Source organism: Parasteatoda tepidariorum, chromosome 5 (genome assembly GCF_043381705.1).
Source record: "Parasteatoda tepidariorum isolate YZ-2023 chromosome 5, CAS_Ptep_4.0, whole genome shotgun sequence".
NCBI classification, from domain to species: domain Eukaryota; kingdom Metazoa; phylum Arthropoda; class Arachnida; order Araneae; family Theridiidae; genus Parasteatoda; species Parasteatoda tepidariorum.
The window spans coordinates 84,097,281-84,115,103 of NC_092208.1; the positions used below are offsets into that span (position 1 = coordinate 84,097,281).

The window sequence follows — 17,823 nt, forward strand, 5'->3', positions numbered from 1 at the left end:
AGCCAAATAAGGGATAAAATACAAAACATGGCAAACCTTAAGAATTATTCACAATGAGATATTAACTTTCCAAAATTTTTTTTGGCCTTACGACCTCTGAGAATCAATACATTTCTGAAAGCTCTTATGAATGGTACAATTATGTTTAGATTTGAACCCAAATTACAATAACAAAACTGCATAGAATATTAGGCTTGTTCACACATCGCCTCGTAGTCATAACATAAGCGGAGGGATACACAGGAACTTTTCTAAATTTCTCCCGGTTTAAGAACGCTTGTTATTGTTTACATTAGACCACCCATCCTATATGAAAGATTTTTAATATTTAGTAGATTATTTTTATTCCTGAAATAGGGATTTCCACTGTAAGTTTTTTCGTGAAAAGAAAAAAAAGCGGAGTTTATTATAAAGTTTCTTTCTTTTGAATGAAAAGAGCATTACATCCTCCACCTGAGCATTTATTTACATTGCATGCCCGAGACATGAGTGAAAAGGGAGCATTCGAAAAAATTTTATATACTTGCAGGAATTTGATTGGTGAGTGTTTCACGGGAAATATATTTCACTAATCAGGTGATCGAAGCAGCTTGAACCACATGCAGTGAGAATGGACATTTTAGAGCTTTAAATTCCGATTACTTTTTAGAATAAAAGTAGTAGTGTTTTTTACAGTTGCGTTGCTTATAAAAAGAATGTATTTTGCAAATGGAGATATTTGCACTTCTAAACTCCGCGAAATTTGAAAAAAAGCTGTTTATGTTTGTTTACTGTTTAAAGACAACTTTAAGTGGTTCTTTTTCGCAGAAAAGCTTTTAATTCAATTATAAATATGCTATTGCAATATTTTAGATACTTTATAAACGTATAAATTATGATTCCAATTCCCCAGGTCCTTTATTATTTATTGATGTGCATGAATTATGAGATTTTAAGATATTTGATACTAAACAATCTGAAAGGGATTTTTATTTCTAAGTTTTGCTATTGATTTAAGAAGAAAAATTTTAATTTCAATTTTGTGTAAGTTTGTTAGTAAAAATTATTTTTTGTTAGGATGGTTACATTGTTTTTTAAATTTCAGAACAGAATGCACAGATAGACTTAAGAATATGAGTTCTGATATCAAATCGATATAAAGTATACTTTATAATAAGATTTATCTCTTATTGAATACTCTAATTTATCATGATACCTTTATTATTTTATTCATGTACTGCAAAAAATAATTAATTCTGATCTTCAGTACTTAAATTTTTTTCCTAATTTTTCTTTTGAGTTAAATAGAGCTAGAAGCATATATAATTTTATCTATGTCTATATTTTTACTTAATAAATATAGTTTAACTCTTACCTTTGTCTCTCTCTTCAGATCTTTAGATTTCGTCTTTTATGAAGAAAAATAGCTTTTTAATTGTTTTATCTTTGATTATAGGTGAATAAATTTATTTGAGGATCTAGTTGCAATGTTAAGGATTATCACAAAGTGTGTTAAAATAAAGCAATATTTTTCTCTCTTTCTGCATGAAAAATGAAGCACCTGTAGATGATGCTGCAATTTTGTAAGTTCAACTTCATTTTTAAATAAATTATAAAATTATTTTTATCTTAAGAGGACAGCAATTTTCTTTAAAATGGTCATGAATCATCACATCAGCAAGTGACACTGTATTGATACTTTCCCATTTTGCCAGCTACAGTAAACTCAGCTATTTTGCCAAAAGAACATTTTAGAGAAGAAAATATAAAAATCACAGCCAAAGCTGACGTGGTCAGGGGGTACCAGCTTCCTTAGTCATAAAAACACAAGACCTTTTCTATCGAGAGAGCATGACAAATGTCTAAAGATTGCTCTCTCTGTGTACCAAAGGTTTTGTAAAAAATCCAGGAAAAGATAAAAGAAATACAAAATGCATAATACAAAAACAAGATACAAAAGTAAATTACATAAACTAATTACAAAAGGAAAACATTGTTGAAAAAACCAACTTTAAAATATTCCTATTTCTAACCAAAGCACACAACTTTCGAAAAATCTTTAACCAAACTGAAATTTGATAGCAAACTATGCCCACATTTAATATACTGAAAGAAAATGAGGAAAGGAATTGCCATCTGTTTGTAGAAAAGCTTAACTGGGGCTACTCAGTTACTAACAGATGGCAACTGCATTCTTGCTTTGTCCTAGAAAGCCCGAAAAATTCTGCCGCAGGGTTCAGGGCAAATTTACTGCAGTTTAGCGGTATCTTCACAAATTCTACTTAAATACTTTTAAAAGAGCAAGATCTCATTCTCGTTGCAGTCTATGAAAAAGGGAAGCTTTTCTTTTACGAAAAGGTAGCATGTATGTTATTATTAAGAAAAAGGAGAGCAAGAGAGAAGTACCTTTAAAAAAATCAATAAAGTAATAAAAAGGATTGTATTTTTATTAATCACCTTATTATAAGAAATTTAATTTAGTACACGGTTAAAAAAATTTATCGACATCATAGAAAAAAAATTTAAATCATTCTCATGCATCACTTATTTCAACAAATTGATAACTCCTGTGGTACCTTAGTACATAAATGGAGAAGAGAAACATAATACAGTACGGAAACCGTTATCCGGAAAACCGGAACAAAATTCGATAAATTTTCCTGCCCTTTTTGAAAAAAAAATTTTTTTTTTCTTCAGAAGATTTTAGGATTTTTCTTTCTCTTTTGAAAGATGTTTACCTTACCATCATTTTGGAAATAATCATTAGTGTATTACTTCATCGTTTTTTCTTCTTTTCAAGATTATTTTCAAAAATAATTTTTTTAGTTGGATTTAAAAATAAAAAAAATGACTTTTTGTAGATTTTCAGAAAACCGGAAAAATCAGTTATCCGGAATAGCGATCGTTCCGGATAATCGGTTCCCTACTGTAATGTTCTTATTTCCACTTTTTTTAAAAATCTGTTTTAGTGTTTGTTTCATTATGTTATATAAAATAGGTTATGCATAAATACCATGCCCTGGTTTCGCTACTCTGGTTTCATTTCCATTAATTATTATTTTTGTAGCTGGGACATTCATCTGTTACTTATGAGTAATAATTTGGAGCAATTCATCATCTTCTGAGAGACAAAGAATGGATGTGGGAAGCAAAAAACTACTTGAGTTTTATCAAAATAAATTTGATGAATTACTTAAAAGAGAGGATAAGTATAAAGAAAAGACAGACAAGTATTTAAAACAGCTCATAGCCGATAAAGTATGTTTGCTTTGATTTTTACTTTATATTTTTCTTTTCCATAGTTAATGAATTGTATCTGACTCGAAACTATCTCATGTCGAATTATTTCTGAAATTAAAATTCTAAAAAGCTTGATTTGTAATTTAAAAAGCAATTAATTGTAAAAAATACCTGTAAAGAAACATTTTACTGAACAATTATTTTTTTTTTCTTTTTGAAAAGGAAGAAAATGTGAAATTATATATATACAGGGTATCTGCGCACCTGGAAAGTCATGAAAAATCATGGAAAGTCATGAATTTCAGTATTGAACAAAATTTGTCATGAAATGTCATGATTTTTACTATTTTTTTAAAAAAATCATGGAAAGTCATGGATTTAGGTCTCCGAAAAATCTAATTTTTAAGAATGGAATCTCATCCCCCCAATTTCATTTTGTTCCAAATATCTGAATTTCCAACAAAATCACCACTCAGTCATATTTTATTTGAATATAAAATGATTTTATCATGTTCTTTAAAAATTATGGTGTTCTTTCAAAAAATGAAAGAAAAAATATCATTTCTAGAGCGAATTATCCTTTAAACTCTCTTCTGTGATTTAAGAATTTTTATTATTATTTTTTTAAAATTTTATCAGTTTAAAATTCTAGTTGAAGCAAACCAGTTATCCGCGAATTTTTTTTATTCCGAAATGAACAGAAAAATCAGGAGTATTTCTTTCCTTTCTGATGAACAAGAAAAGTATCTTTAGAATATAATTCTGCTGGAAAAAAATTTTTTTGCTTTTGTATTTTTTTCAGCTATTTTATTGTTTCAACTCTTTCCTTACTCTGTTTTTTAAGTTCAAAATCTATAAATATGAAGATGAAGAGTATAATAGTTTTGTTTATACCTATTTCGAATAATGTTATTATAATGCTTGTTTTAATTTATTGTTGCGTTTTTGTTGGAGAAAATAGCAACTTGGTTAAGTCATGAAAAATTCTTGGAATTAGTCATGGAAAATCATGAAAAGTCATGAATTTGAAAATCTAAAATGTAGCAGATACCCTGTATATATGAATCTATAAAATATGAAAATATAAAATATGAATATATATGAACTACAATATATAATATGAATTATATAAAATTTAATGTTATAAAAATGACCCTAAGTCAAAAAATAATTAAAAATGGAAAATAATACTCGAAAATCTTAAATACTCCCAATTATTAAAATGCCTTTAAAAGAGAAAAGATGTCTAGAAGTGTAAATGTCATCAAAATCTAAGTTTTAGTCATTAAAACTTTGTTTCTTAGAGAAATGTAAATAAATAGCTTTTGAGATGTAACAATTATTTGTTACAAAAATTTCAGTGCTATAAAAAAAACTTTTTTTTTTATTTTAAAATTATAAATCTTTCTGATTATTTATTTGTACAGAATATTCTTTTTTTTAACAATATTTCGATTTAAATTTTTTCTTAATCACGGCCATATTAGCAGCTCAGCAATACTGTTTACTAAGTCAATAAGTTTTGCGGTTTATTGACTGAAAAATTATATACTTCTTATCCAGGTTGAAATTTTGTCTGTAAGAATAATTTTCCCAGTTTACTGGAAGAAAATTTTAAAAAACTGCACAAAATGAAGGAAACCAAAAGTGATGAAGTCAATTGATTAGCTCTTATATTATAAAAAATATCTTTCATTTAATTTTCTCTTCAAAATGTTTTGAAAAACTCTTTTTATAACATTTATTTTAGCTATATACCAATTTTTAAAATCTATATCTATCATATTAAAGATTCAGTTTTGAGTTTTTATACTAAGCAGTATTTAATTATAAAAATTTGCATGTTATTTAGAAAAAGGAAATTCAATTTCTGTAGCAGTGTGTTTGTTTAATATTCAGTTTATGAATTTAGGGCTATAGTGTTTTATTGTCATATATTAACAGTTCATTACATAATTACATATACAGTACGGAACCAGTTATCCGGAAATCGGAAAACCAAGAAACCGGAACGAAATTCGATAAATTTTCCTGCCATTTTTTTAAAAAAATGTTTTTTTTTTCCTCATAAGATTTTTCTTTCTTTTTTGAAAGATGTTTACCTTACCATCATTTTGGAAATAATCATTAGTGTATTACTTCATCGTTTTTTCTTCTTTTTAAGATTATTTCCAAANTTTCAAAATGTTGTTTTTTAGTTTTCACAAATTTAAAAATGATATGCTGAATAGCTTCAAAATTGATTCTATCATTTTAACTAGATTGCTGTTATAGGGTGTTTAAATTGTTGTTTTAAAGTTGGATATTTCTCTTTGAAAAAAGAGTTTCTTCATTCTGAGTTGGAAGAAACTTATTTCACTACAAATGATTTTTTACTGCTATGGTAGAAACTTGCCATCCCTGTTTCGAATGAACATTATTGCCTTGTACATACGTAGGTACCACTCTTCAGTCCTGAGGACTGAAATCAGTCTTCAGAAGAGATCAGTGGACTGATTTTCTGTCCTCCAATAAATATTCAGTTTCAATTTGTTTTTCAAATTATTAAGTTTTCATTTGCATATTTATTTTCCTATTTCTTTGAAAAAATATGGCAATTATTTTACGGTAAAATAAATTTTAAAAAGATTATTACTTTTTATGAAAACATCCTTGTTTTTCATAATTATTGCAAAATCATCAAGTAATGTTGTCACACCACAACGATTGAATTTCACCATCTACTTGTCTAAACAAAATTAATATTGTTGAATCTAAATTCACTTGAGTTTGAATTCCCCCCCGTATTTTGAAATAATGGGCGAAGTTAGTTAAGGATGATTTGTTTAAAATATGGAATTTATAGATCTTGGACAAAGCATGTCGTAAATGAAGCGTAAAAGAAGTATGAATGGCTCCAAGAAAAAGTTAGTGAGGTAACTCAGCAATTGGTTCAAAAAGATATACAAGGTCAGCTATTTTATATTTATTTTAGGAAAGTCAGCTATAACTTTTGGAACAATCCTTCTAAATAACGTTAGACACTATTAATTGGTCAAAAAATAAGTTCAGTCTTAAAATATTTCTTGAGTGGCGGCCATGATTGTACAATAAAAATTTAACTTGGAATAGATTTTTCTGGACTAATTGGAAAAGTTAGGGAATTTTTTCTTTTTTTCTGAAATTAAGCGGGAATTCAGACTAAAATTTATTCTTTTTATGCTTGTTTAAAAAAAAAAATATGAAAATTTATCAGCTAAGCGAATTATAGAAAATTATTATAATGTATTTAAAGTATTGTTTCTTTAGTATTAAAAACACATTGCAATAATTGTTTTGTATTTAAGTATGAACTTGAAGCTGAAATCGACAGGAAAGTAGAGAAGATATCTGATTTACAAAAGGCTCTTGTTGACCTGCAGTTGAGCTGTTTTGAAGAAAAAGCACGTTTTTTGAACGTTGCTGATGAAAATGAACGCCTTAAGGTATATTTTATTGTCTTTTTTTATATATGGTTGTTGTTACCTCACCAAGTGGAATACACAGAAAATTATCAAAATTTGTATATGTGAAAATTCCAAATATTACGCCAGCAAAGATCACAATTTTTAAAATTCCCTTCTTTTTATGAAAAATATCATCGCTTCTACGAGAATGCTAATAAATTTTTATAAAAACTAATAATGATAAATGGGGAAAACTATAATAGCCATCCATAAAAATTAAAGTTGTGAATTAAAAAAAAAAACTGAAATTGCGAAATGACCGCTAATCCAAGAGAAACTTAATAAAGTGGTACATTATATTGTTATTATTTAATGTCAAAATTTTCAGTGTTTCATATTTGAATATTTGTTTGGGGGGGGGGGATTTACACCGTGATAATATCAATATAAAGCTAATGATCTGAATCGTTGCTTATAGAAACATATTAAAGACAATGGTTGGTTAGTTGGATTTTATTGGCACAAGAGCCAGAAATGGCTATGCTGCGCCAGGCACTAGGTTAATAGTCGGTCTCTAGGTCAAACTACTGTATTATTTCAAAGCAGAGAATATAGTCCAATAGTTTTGATAAACTTTAAAAGGTTGTGATGTATAGGGTCACCAAGTAAAGATTGAAGATTAGGATAAAAGCTGCCAAAAAGTTTGTTCCTCAAATGTTTGAATCGTTCGCTGTCTGTTAAAATATGTTTAATAGTAATGTCGACATGACATAGAGAACAACTAGGTGCAGGTTCAGATTTTAGTAAATGCATAACAATGTGAAAATAAACTAAAATATTATTACACTTAATAAATTATAAATTTAAAGAGGTTTTTTCAATTGACTTCTGAAAATTCTGGTTACTTGAACTTTCTGGTTAGTTGAATTCTAAATGGTTTACTTAGTTGAATTCCAGGCTTTTCTGACTTTTTGTTTGTCCACTTTGCTGGTATTGCTGTCTTACAAGATTTAAAAAAGACTAGCTTCCTAGCATATTCAATGTGGTGGACAAATGGCCATTTAATTTTATAAGTTTAAATTGCTGATAGTTGTTGTGAAAAAAAATCATTCTAAATTAATTTATTGAACTAATAATAAAATGTTAAATCGATAAAATTTTTCTTCCTCTAAATATTCAAATAAAAATTTTAAATTGGAATAATTTGGCAGGTATGCAGTCTAAAAAAATTTAATGCTGACTTAAATCATACTTAGGACCTTATGAATTTTTTTGATCTATTTCCAAATAATTTACAATTATTGCTGAAAAATCACAGTCAAATTACTGTCCAAAATCAATCATCGTATTCACCTTTTATGTTTCTAAGAATCATTTAAGCAAATTATCATTGATAACCGATTATAATCTTGCTATAATATTTCGAAAAATTTTTTAATAAAACAAAGCAGAAAATAAGTAAAAATAAGAAGTTGTTTACTTTTTTTGCAATAGGTTTTTTTTTTTTTAATTTTTACCCACAACCTATCCACACAATATTTAAAAATTGCAGCATCTTTATCCCATTTTCAAAATATTTTGTTTAATTTTTATGTCTTAAATCATGACATTCTGTCAATTGTTTTTCTATTCTCAAAGTAAATTAGGTAAATTAAAATCATTATATTTGCTTGCCTAAAGAAGTAAAAGTGGCCAGTGAACTATGTTGACCACAATGCCAACATCATGCACAATTGTGGTCACACAATTGTGGGGCCTTAACCTCAATGAACCCCTGGTCCACAATGGACTGTTACAGAAGGGATTTACTTTCCTTTTCTATTATTGTTTTAATATAACAAAGATTTATTTTATTATTTTGTTAAAATTTAACTTTTAATAACTTTTATTTAAAATTTTGTTTAGAAAATTGAAGAAATAAAAAATGTTTTGAACTCTAATCATCTCTGAGCAAAAAATAAAACTTTTATGATAGAAAAATTATTTAAAATAACCTCAGGTACTAATTTTTGCTATAAAATTTCTGGTATTAAACATTTATTTTATTTTATACAGAGAAATGAGGAGTTGCTTCATAAGAATATTCGCCAACTTTTATCACATTCCAAAGATAAAGATCTTAGGGACAAAATTATCTATATTCTTCAGGATCCTAACGTAGAAATACTTTCTCGGCATGTTGAAGGGACATCAGCTGGTACGAAGTATAATTCATTTAGTTCATTTCTTTTTATTATTAATGAATATTTTATATGGATTATGCTGAAACAGACCTTAAGACATTGGATTGGCGAACCATGACATCTGATAGGTCCTTTAGAAGAAGCTTACTGAAACAGCCTTGACCCATATTAGGCTGTAGTGCATTTGAAGAAGAAGATTAGATTTTTTATTGCTACTTTATAACGTCAGAAATTTTGACTTCTCAGGAGTTGGGAGGCATGGATTTTAAGAAATAATTTGATTTTAGATTTCACTTGAACCAATAGCGATTTTAAAGTTCTGGTGTCATTGTGAAGATTAGTTTAGTAGCCTCTCCACCTTTAGACCTTTTAAGTTGAGAAAGGACAGGGTTGCCACTTCACAGGGAAAACCTGGAAAATACAGGGAATTTAAAAATCACCTAAAATAACAGAGAATTTTGAGCCTAATCACCTAATTTAACAGAGAATACAAATTGGAAAAATACAGGGAATTTTTTTTTTCTTCTTATTTTTGTCTTTGAAAAAATTGTGACCTTTTCAAAGCTTAATCTATGGGATATTTAAGGATGATATTCCAACTGTACTAAACTATTTCATTTAATATATCATTATTTAAGTATGTTATGCTCTTCCTTGTTTTTCCAACTATTAAAGCTAGTATAGTTAGCCCAATATAGCTCACACAAGAGCACAGTAATTGTGTTTCCTTTTAATATATTGTGTGTAATATGTACAGAGAATTTTTTTTCCAAATTTAAATGGCAACCCTGCAGAAATACTAGAGTTTAAGAAAAGGGGAATTTTCCCCTTTAGACTTTTTTCTGCCTAGGCTCTAGGCAGCTTTGAGGTGACTAATTGGAATTTCTATATTGTATTTCAAGTTTTTTAGTTTAATTTTGATTTTTTTTTTCTTTTCTTCATCATAGATTGAAAATTCTTGTTTTACGAGGTTTTATTTTACTTATTGCACTGCAACTATGTGTATTCATTTTTCCTACTATGTTCTCAATCACACTTCAACGCTACTTCTGTGTTAAGATTAAACAAAATAATAATTTTTTCGCATAATCCATTTTCATTTATTTATAAAGATAATTTATGTATATTTCTTTGCATATTTTCTTAAATTAGATTTTTCATCTTGTTTTTCATTAAAAAGGTTTTAAATTATAAAACTATTTAAAAATATATTTCATGTATTACTCTAAGTATTATTTAAATTAGATTTTTCAATTTCAAATAGATTTTTCAAAATTTAAATTAGAGGTTTCAAAAATTCTTGCATCTTAAAACTGTTTTTGAAGTACTTAAAATTTTCTTATTTCTCACTTTTGCCTTGTAATTCTTTTTTTACAGACTTTCAGATCTTGAAATATTTTGGTTTTTATTGCATGTTTTTCAGAAAAATTATTGTTTATTGTTGTAAAAATGCCAATAAGGTTGAAGATAAGATTTTTTTTTTTTTCCTATTGAATTTGAGTACAAACAATCCTGTAACTTTTTATGTACTTCTTAAGGCTTGAAATATAAATCTTTTAATTATAATCATTATATCTATGGAATATAATTATTTTGTGATTTGTAATTTTCTCTTTATTACTCCTTGCTGTGTTTTGTGTGTTAAACATTTTAAATGTTTATATTAATTGTTGTACTTAAGGTACTTCTTCTTCTGTGACAAAAAAGAAATCAACTAGTGATCTCTTAAAGGATGAGGTAATTTTTAAAATTTCATTTCTTCTCTCCTTTCAGAATGAGTCGGTAAATATTTGAAATGTAATTGAAAAAGTGTAAATTTATTATTAGTTTTATAATTGTTGATTGTTTTATTACTGATCAGACAGAGTGCTTTTAACAATCTGAAAAGCTAGTTAAAATTAGTGATATTTTTCAGGCCCATTTGAAAACCTGAAAAAATCATAAGGGTGAAAAAACAGAAATATGTAACAACAATTTTATATTCCTAAGGAAAATTTAGATTTTTTCTATATTAACATCAATTTTAATTCTCAGTTTTTATCATTATTATTAAGAGAAAAGCTTGTATTTTACTCTCTTGTGCAACAATTTTTTTTTAACTCTATTCCTTTATTGTTATCCAAGAAATTTTTCATAATTATAGAAAGAAATTTGCTCTTATAATTTAATTAGTACATATTTAGTATTTAATAGTTACTTCTGATATTATAATCATAAATTTAGAAAGAAAAAAAAGCAGTGCAGACAAATAGTATTGAATTTTTATTGCAAGTCAAACAAAACATTTACAATTTTATAGAAAGTTGCATTTCAAGCTTCATTTTGTCTCACATAGCAAATCAATTTTTTCTAATTGATAGATGAGAAAATGGTAGATTGATAGATAAGGGGGAAAATATTTTCCCTAGTTTACAAAACTGCCAGAAAATGAGTTATTTTTATAGCTTTAAAGTTCTTTTTACCTTTGCATGAAAGTGGAGAGCAAATAATAAACAAATATTTTAAAACTCAAAACAATTGAATTTAAAAGAAACTTACTCAAACTTATTTTCCATCTTATTACATATTTTATCCATAAGATAAGCTGATTATAATAATTAAATTGAAATAATACTTAATGTATAAATTGACCAAAATGTGAACATAAATTTGGTTCATCAAAAGCCATTTTTCTTTTTAAAGAAATTAAATGAAAGAATGACTTAAAAATGATGCAATTATTTGCTTGTAAAAAAACTGATTGTTAATTCTTTTTGAAATTTATTTTTAAAAAATATGAATTTTTTTTATTATTATTATTATTTTTTCTTTGTGCGCACGCACTGTACATGATTTAAAGCTCGCCAAATTNAATTTGCTTAAGCTGCAAGTTTGAAATTGCAACTTAAGCATTAATTATGATTTTTTTTTTATTTATAAAATGTATGATTTTTGATTAATTCTTTATGAAAATTCACTGCAAAAATAATGAATTTTTTAACAATATACAGAATATTCTGAGAAATATTTTTTATTTTATCCAGCTTTCATAGCTTACTTTGAATTTTTTTTTAAATGTTTTCGCGAAATTTTTTAAGGTTGCAAGTTTGAAGTTTCAGATCCAACATACTATTCAATATGTTGATTATTAACTTTATCTTGTTTATTCTAGTGATTCTTTATGAAATTCCTAACAAAAATCATAAATGTTTTCACCTATGTACAAAATATTTTTTTAAAAAATATTTTCTATTTTCTCCTTTTTTTTCTTTTCTTTTTTTAAAGTGTGCTGGAATTTTTTCAACCAACATGTTTGTGAATTTGTCTGACGTTTTATGGTTATTCTAATGCATAAAACCCAATCACTGCATTTGTTAAGTCCTAAAATTTATTTATTTTTTAAAATTGTGATTTTTGTAGTGATTCTTTATCGAATTCACTGTGAAAAATCCACTATCTACAAGATATTCTTTTAAGAAATATTGTTTATTTTGTCCAGCTTTTAGCTTTAAAATTATTTTAAATATTATCACAAAGTTTTATAGGCTGCAAATTTGAAATTTCAACAAGTTTTTGAATGTGTCTGACATTTCACGGCTCTTTACTTGGGAGAAATCTATGCACTGTATTATTCTTTGATAGTAAAGAAATTCTTTGTGAAATTTTTTTAAATGTTAACACTTCATTCTGCCTTTAGTAGGGAAATACAGGTCTATAAAATATTCCCTATTGCTTATGTTAAATAAAAATTCCGTATTGTTTATATTCTGTTTATTATTATTATTATTATTGCTTTTAATATTTTCTTATAGAAGTATAATATTTAATAAGTGCTATATGTAATATTTTTTCTTTCGTTTGGACGAAATAAATCAAATTAATAAAGATAATATTAGATGAAGTAGCAGCTATTTTGCAAATGTTTTATGCCTTTTATCATGTTTATAGTTATTATTAGTGTGAAAAAGTTACACAAAAAATTTTATCTTATTAATAATTAATATTATTTTATTACAGAATTCCTGTGAAATAAATAGAAGTGCATTTTGGTTTTTTTTTAAAGTTAAGACCATTATTTTCTTTTTAATAGAAATCATAAAGTATATTTTAAGGTGTTCTTTCTCATGTATTTTTTGCTTAGAAATTTTTGTATTGTAACGAGATATTGTAAGATGTTTATAAAAATAGTATTGACTAATACTGAATTTTTCCATAGAACCTAAAATTTAAAATTAATGTCATATATTTGATAAAAGCCATTAATTAAACCATTAAGCTTTTAAAGATATTACACTAATTAATATCTTTAAAAGTTTTTCACATGTTTTGTTTGTTTGCTTTTATTATTATAACTATTTTGTACATTGTAGCCTATTTTCTGATATCTCCCCATTTTAACATTCCCAATTTTATTTAATTCTTAAGTGGTTTTTCTTTCTGAAAATAAACATTGGAACAAAAACTCATCTGCACATCTATGCTTATATTTTATTTAGAATTTGTGTGTCACCTCATGTTGAATCTGAAGTTAAATAAATACTCATATAATGTGGTGGTTTGAATAATTTTAGATTCAGCAGTTGCAGTCAAAAATAGATGAATATAGTAAAATTTCAAAGAATAATTCTGATGTTATTCTAGAAGACTGTAGAGTTGCGTTAGAAAAATCTAAGGAAAAAATTTTAGAAGATGAGCAAGAAATAAGAAAACTGCAAAAAAAGTAATATCATTTGTATATTTTTTGTTTCAACAATTTAATGTTCTATTCTAACATTGTTGAATTTAAATATTTTTATATGAAGTAAATTAGGTATCCTAGAATTTATAATATTTTTTTAAAAAAATTTTATTATTTCTGAAAAATTTGTATTTGAAAAAAATATATATATGGTACAATAAATCTTAATAAGTTTATCTGTGTGCTTAGCACAAATAGTTGGGAATAAAATTAACTGAATAATTATTTTTAAAAAATATGACATGAAAGTTTCTGTTTTAATTTTAAAAATAGTTTTGAAAAGCTGTAAAGGTTTCTGGCTTGGTGTGAAATGTCAGAACCTAAAAATATTTAAGATTCTAAAAAAATAATTGATTTAATAATTAGTAAATGTAGTAAAATTAACAAATTTGATCCATTTTTCCCCTTAATCATAAAAACTAACTTTTAGTCTACCTTTAAAAGCTATGTAAACTAAAGGCTTGATATGTTCTGTCATTACTTTGAGAAAAAATTCTTAAAAATATTTTATGTCAAAAAAAGAATTGTGGACACTAATCCAGGCAATTGAAATTTTATTAGGACATTATTGAAATGCAAGTTTACTCCTTTTTTTTGAAAATTTAAAATGTTGTAGATAATTTTATTTTCTCTTTCAAATAATTGCACTCACTTTTCGTTAAAGGTCCTAAATCCGAAAGATAGTTTCTATAGTCTATCAGAATCACTGTTATATATTTATTTTCAAAATTCATTAATTTCAATGAATGCTTCTATTTTCAGTCTTCAAAAAAGTGAATCAGAGATCCATGGTCTTCGTAGTAGCCAGAGTACGCATCAGAGTCAAAGTGCTGAACAGTTGTCTAGATCCAGAATTAATGTTCCATCTTCTAGTAAGAGTGATGATGTTATTCATAGAACTAGCATGCAGTCTCGTCGACCGCTTGCGTCCGACATGAGAGATCTGAAGTTCTCTTTAGCTTCTGTGACCCAAATTTCATCTAAGATTGAGTCGCTTTTAACAAACATTAAATCTTCTGATATATTTATCCATACTGCTAAGCAACGTGCTGCGAGGGCGGTATCCAAATATGCAGCAGAAACGGACATTTTGGAGTTGCAGAACTGTGTACGTAAGAGCAACCGCTTAACCTATGACATCAGCAATATTTGGAAGTCTCTAAGCAAGGAAATCACGGAACAAAACATGACAGTCAGGCAAAGAGATATACAGCAGCTTGAGGCTTCTATAACCAACCTAGCTGTATCTTCAGCAGAGGCTGAAATGATAACTATGGGTCTGAGCAGGGCTAAATTCTTTGATTATCTCGTAAACCGAACCGTGTCGTTGTCTGACCTCGAAGACGAGAACGATGTGGCTCGCGATCATTCGAAGTGTGTTGCCGATGTAGTGACTTTGGGAGACAAAGTTAAGTATGCCGCTCTTTCGGTTAAAACTGCAACCGACATTATTGAGAGAATCGATCGGAATATCGATCTTGTTGAAAAATACGAAAGCAAGGTGAGTTGTTACTTAAAATCATAAATGGTGTTTAAGGTCTAGTATTAGATTCTATTGTTTGTTTGTTTTTTTCTCAATGTATACGTAACTATCTATTTAATAACTTTTAGAATTGTAGTTAACATATTTCGTGCACCAGCAAGGCTTTTTGTTTGTTGTACAGTTAATTATGAACCATTGCCATTTTATTACTTTTCTATTTCTTAATCTTTTTCTTGCAAGTAATATTGCTGATTATTTTATTTTTAGAAAGTATTTCAAAAATGTGATTATGCTGTTGGAAGAAAAAAAATTTTCGTTCATTAAATAAATTAAATTTGTTCAAAGAACATAAGTATAGGTCTATCATACGTGTGAAATTTTATAAGAAGGAATAGTTTTATATAAAATAAAAAAGGGCATTTGAAGGAGGGTGCAAATAAGCAGTGTACATGAACAATGTAATACATGTTTATACTTTTGGACTTAATAAGGTTTCAGTTTTGTTACTGTTATCTCTGTGTCTTGCTCTAATTTTATTGGTTGTTTTTCTGTCTACAGTTTTCTTCTAATCTGCCATTAGAAATAAAATAAAAATGTGGGCTTCTGGAAGCAGTAATAACAGAAATGTCTAAACCGCCAGTTAGTTAATTAGAGAAATTTGTTTGCATGAAAAATTATATCAGAGTGTTTTGTTCTATTCAAAATTTACTTTTGTAAACTAAAGTAAAATAAATTTAGAAACTAAATTTAACATTTATATTTTACATGCACAAATTTTCTGCGACAACTTTGGATATTTTTTTTATTTATTTCTTCTCTCCTTTGCTATAGTCTACAAAGAAAAAAATTTCTTCTGGAAGAAACTCTTATCAGCTTAATATAGAATATTTGTAGTTTTCATGAAGAAAAAAAATTATGAAGAGCCCTTTCTTGCTCTAATATTGTTGAATTGGCATTGAGCCACACTACATAATTAAAAAGTGGGAAAGGGGAAGGAGAGAGAGGCTAAGATTTTATCAGAAGTTTCTTCACATCAGTGTTGCCATGGCAACAGTGTTACAACTGTGATTTTATTCCTCATTCTGAAATAATCTTTCTTCAGTTTATAGATTTTAAAAAAAATATGTGAGAAATTTTTAAATTATTGAAACTTAATTTATCAAGCAAAAGATTTTTGATGACAAAAACGTTGACTCTGTGTCATAAGTAATTAAGTATATCTCACCATTAAATATTTTTTTAATGTTATCATTATTTTTTAGAGCAATACATGTTAGTGGAAAATGGGCATTACATATTACTAGTAAATAATACATAATTCTTTAGTATTAATAAAAAATCTTTTTTTTATGGATTACTTCTGTAGATCCTTTTATAGATAATTTCTTTTTTTTTTTTTCTGTGTTTCGTTTTAGTTTTAAGAACATCATTTAAAACCTGAATTTTTTTAATTTTATGGGAAATTCGTAATTTCTGAAAATTTTAACTGCTTTAAAACTTTATTATTATTTTTTTTGGTTATTTATTTTATTGTTAAGTTACAAAATAATTGAAATTAGAATGTTTTTCATTTTTATTGCTTTAGCTTACTATTGTAGCTATTTGCTTATTTTTTTAATTGAGCAATTTCTAGCTTTTTGCAAATAAATCGTCTAAATCTACAGCTTTTTTTCCCTTAGTTTTGTTCTGTTGATTAAAAATAATAATAATTTGAAAAAGAATTTTTAAATGAAATATGAAGTACAGGGAACCAATTTTCCTGCCTTTGAAGTTTAAGGATGAACATTCAATTTAATAATATTTGATTTTTTTTATACATATACAAACATGTGATTTTTTAGTTTATTTTTTCATTCAATAATTTTTGTGTTATGTTTTTCAGTATTTTTATGTGCTCTTCTCTTAATATCTCAAAAAATATGTTAGCAGATAGGCATTGCCATGTCACTTAAGTATTTTTTGTTCTTATTGAGGTACATCTCAGCATGTGTATAATTAATACAACGATTTTATTTAGTGCTTAAGAATAAAAAAATATTTTCAGTTCTGAAACTTCATTTGAAATTATTATGAAAAATATTTACGATTTTTCTTTCTCCTATCAGAGTTTTCCTGGAAGAAGATATGAAGAAAACCAAGCAAATACTATTCATCTGAGCAGTTCTGAACCTTATATTAAAACTGTACCTGGGTCTAATATGTTAGTCGATGAATTTTTATCCATTTATTAATTTGACTGTTTATGTGTTGTTCATTCTGTTATGTATGAATTATACTTTAAATTTATTTTCTTAGCATTTAATTTTTTTTCCTTCTATTTGTTTAAAATATAAATTATTTTTATTTTTCTCTTTTTTTCCATTTTAGTCAACTATAACATTTATTTCCTTCTCAAAATATTAGGTTGGTTCAAGGCTTTTAAAGTTGATCTTTAATTTTCTTTTAGAAAAAATATGTTGTCCTTAAATATCCTAGTTAACGGAAAGAATAAATATTATATTATCTTTCTAAGAAAAGAAATGAAATTTCAAATTTAGAAATTTCATTATATGCTATGTGACAAAGTATATAACAAGATGAATGCTAATAATTCTTTATAGTGTGTCAATTATGATATTAATCATGGTTCCCACAGTTCAGAGGAAACCTGGAATTGTCAGGGAATTATGTTTTAACTCCAAAATTCAGGTAAAAACCTGGAATATTCCTATTTTATTCTTGGAAAATAGCCAGTCTTAAAATTGTTAGTAACAGTAATGAGTTATTGAGATTTTAGTTAAATAATTCTAACATCTA

The 17,823-nt window shown here is 26.6% G+C and overlaps 1 protein-coding gene across 1 annotated transcript in view; it reads left to right on the top strand.

Moving 5' to 3' along the window:
- Nucleotides 1–739: 739 nt before the first annotated feature.
- The window catches only part of LOC107441088 (uncharacterized), a 28,279-nt gene continuing 11,195 nt past the window's right edge, over nt 740–17,823 (top strand). Inside the window, exons 1-9 of the mRNA XM_043039657.2 lie at nt 740–1,023; nt 1,436–1,562; nt 3,047–3,237; nt 6,546–6,683; nt 8,700–8,841; nt 10,509–10,564; nt 13,378–13,526; nt 14,307–15,045; nt 17,133–17,252. Of these exons, the coding sequence (XP_042895591.2) occupies nt 3,115–3,237; nt 6,546–6,683; nt 8,700–8,841; nt 10,509–10,564; nt 13,378–13,526; nt 14,307–15,045; nt 17,133–17,252 (1,467 nt within the window). The 5' untranslated portion in view covers nt 740–1,023; nt 1,436–1,562; nt 3,047–3,114. The remainder of the gene's footprint in view (nt 1,024–1,435; nt 1,563–3,046; nt 3,238–6,545; nt 6,684–8,699; nt 8,842–10,508; nt 10,565–13,377; nt 13,527–14,306; nt 15,046–17,132; nt 17,253–17,823) is intronic.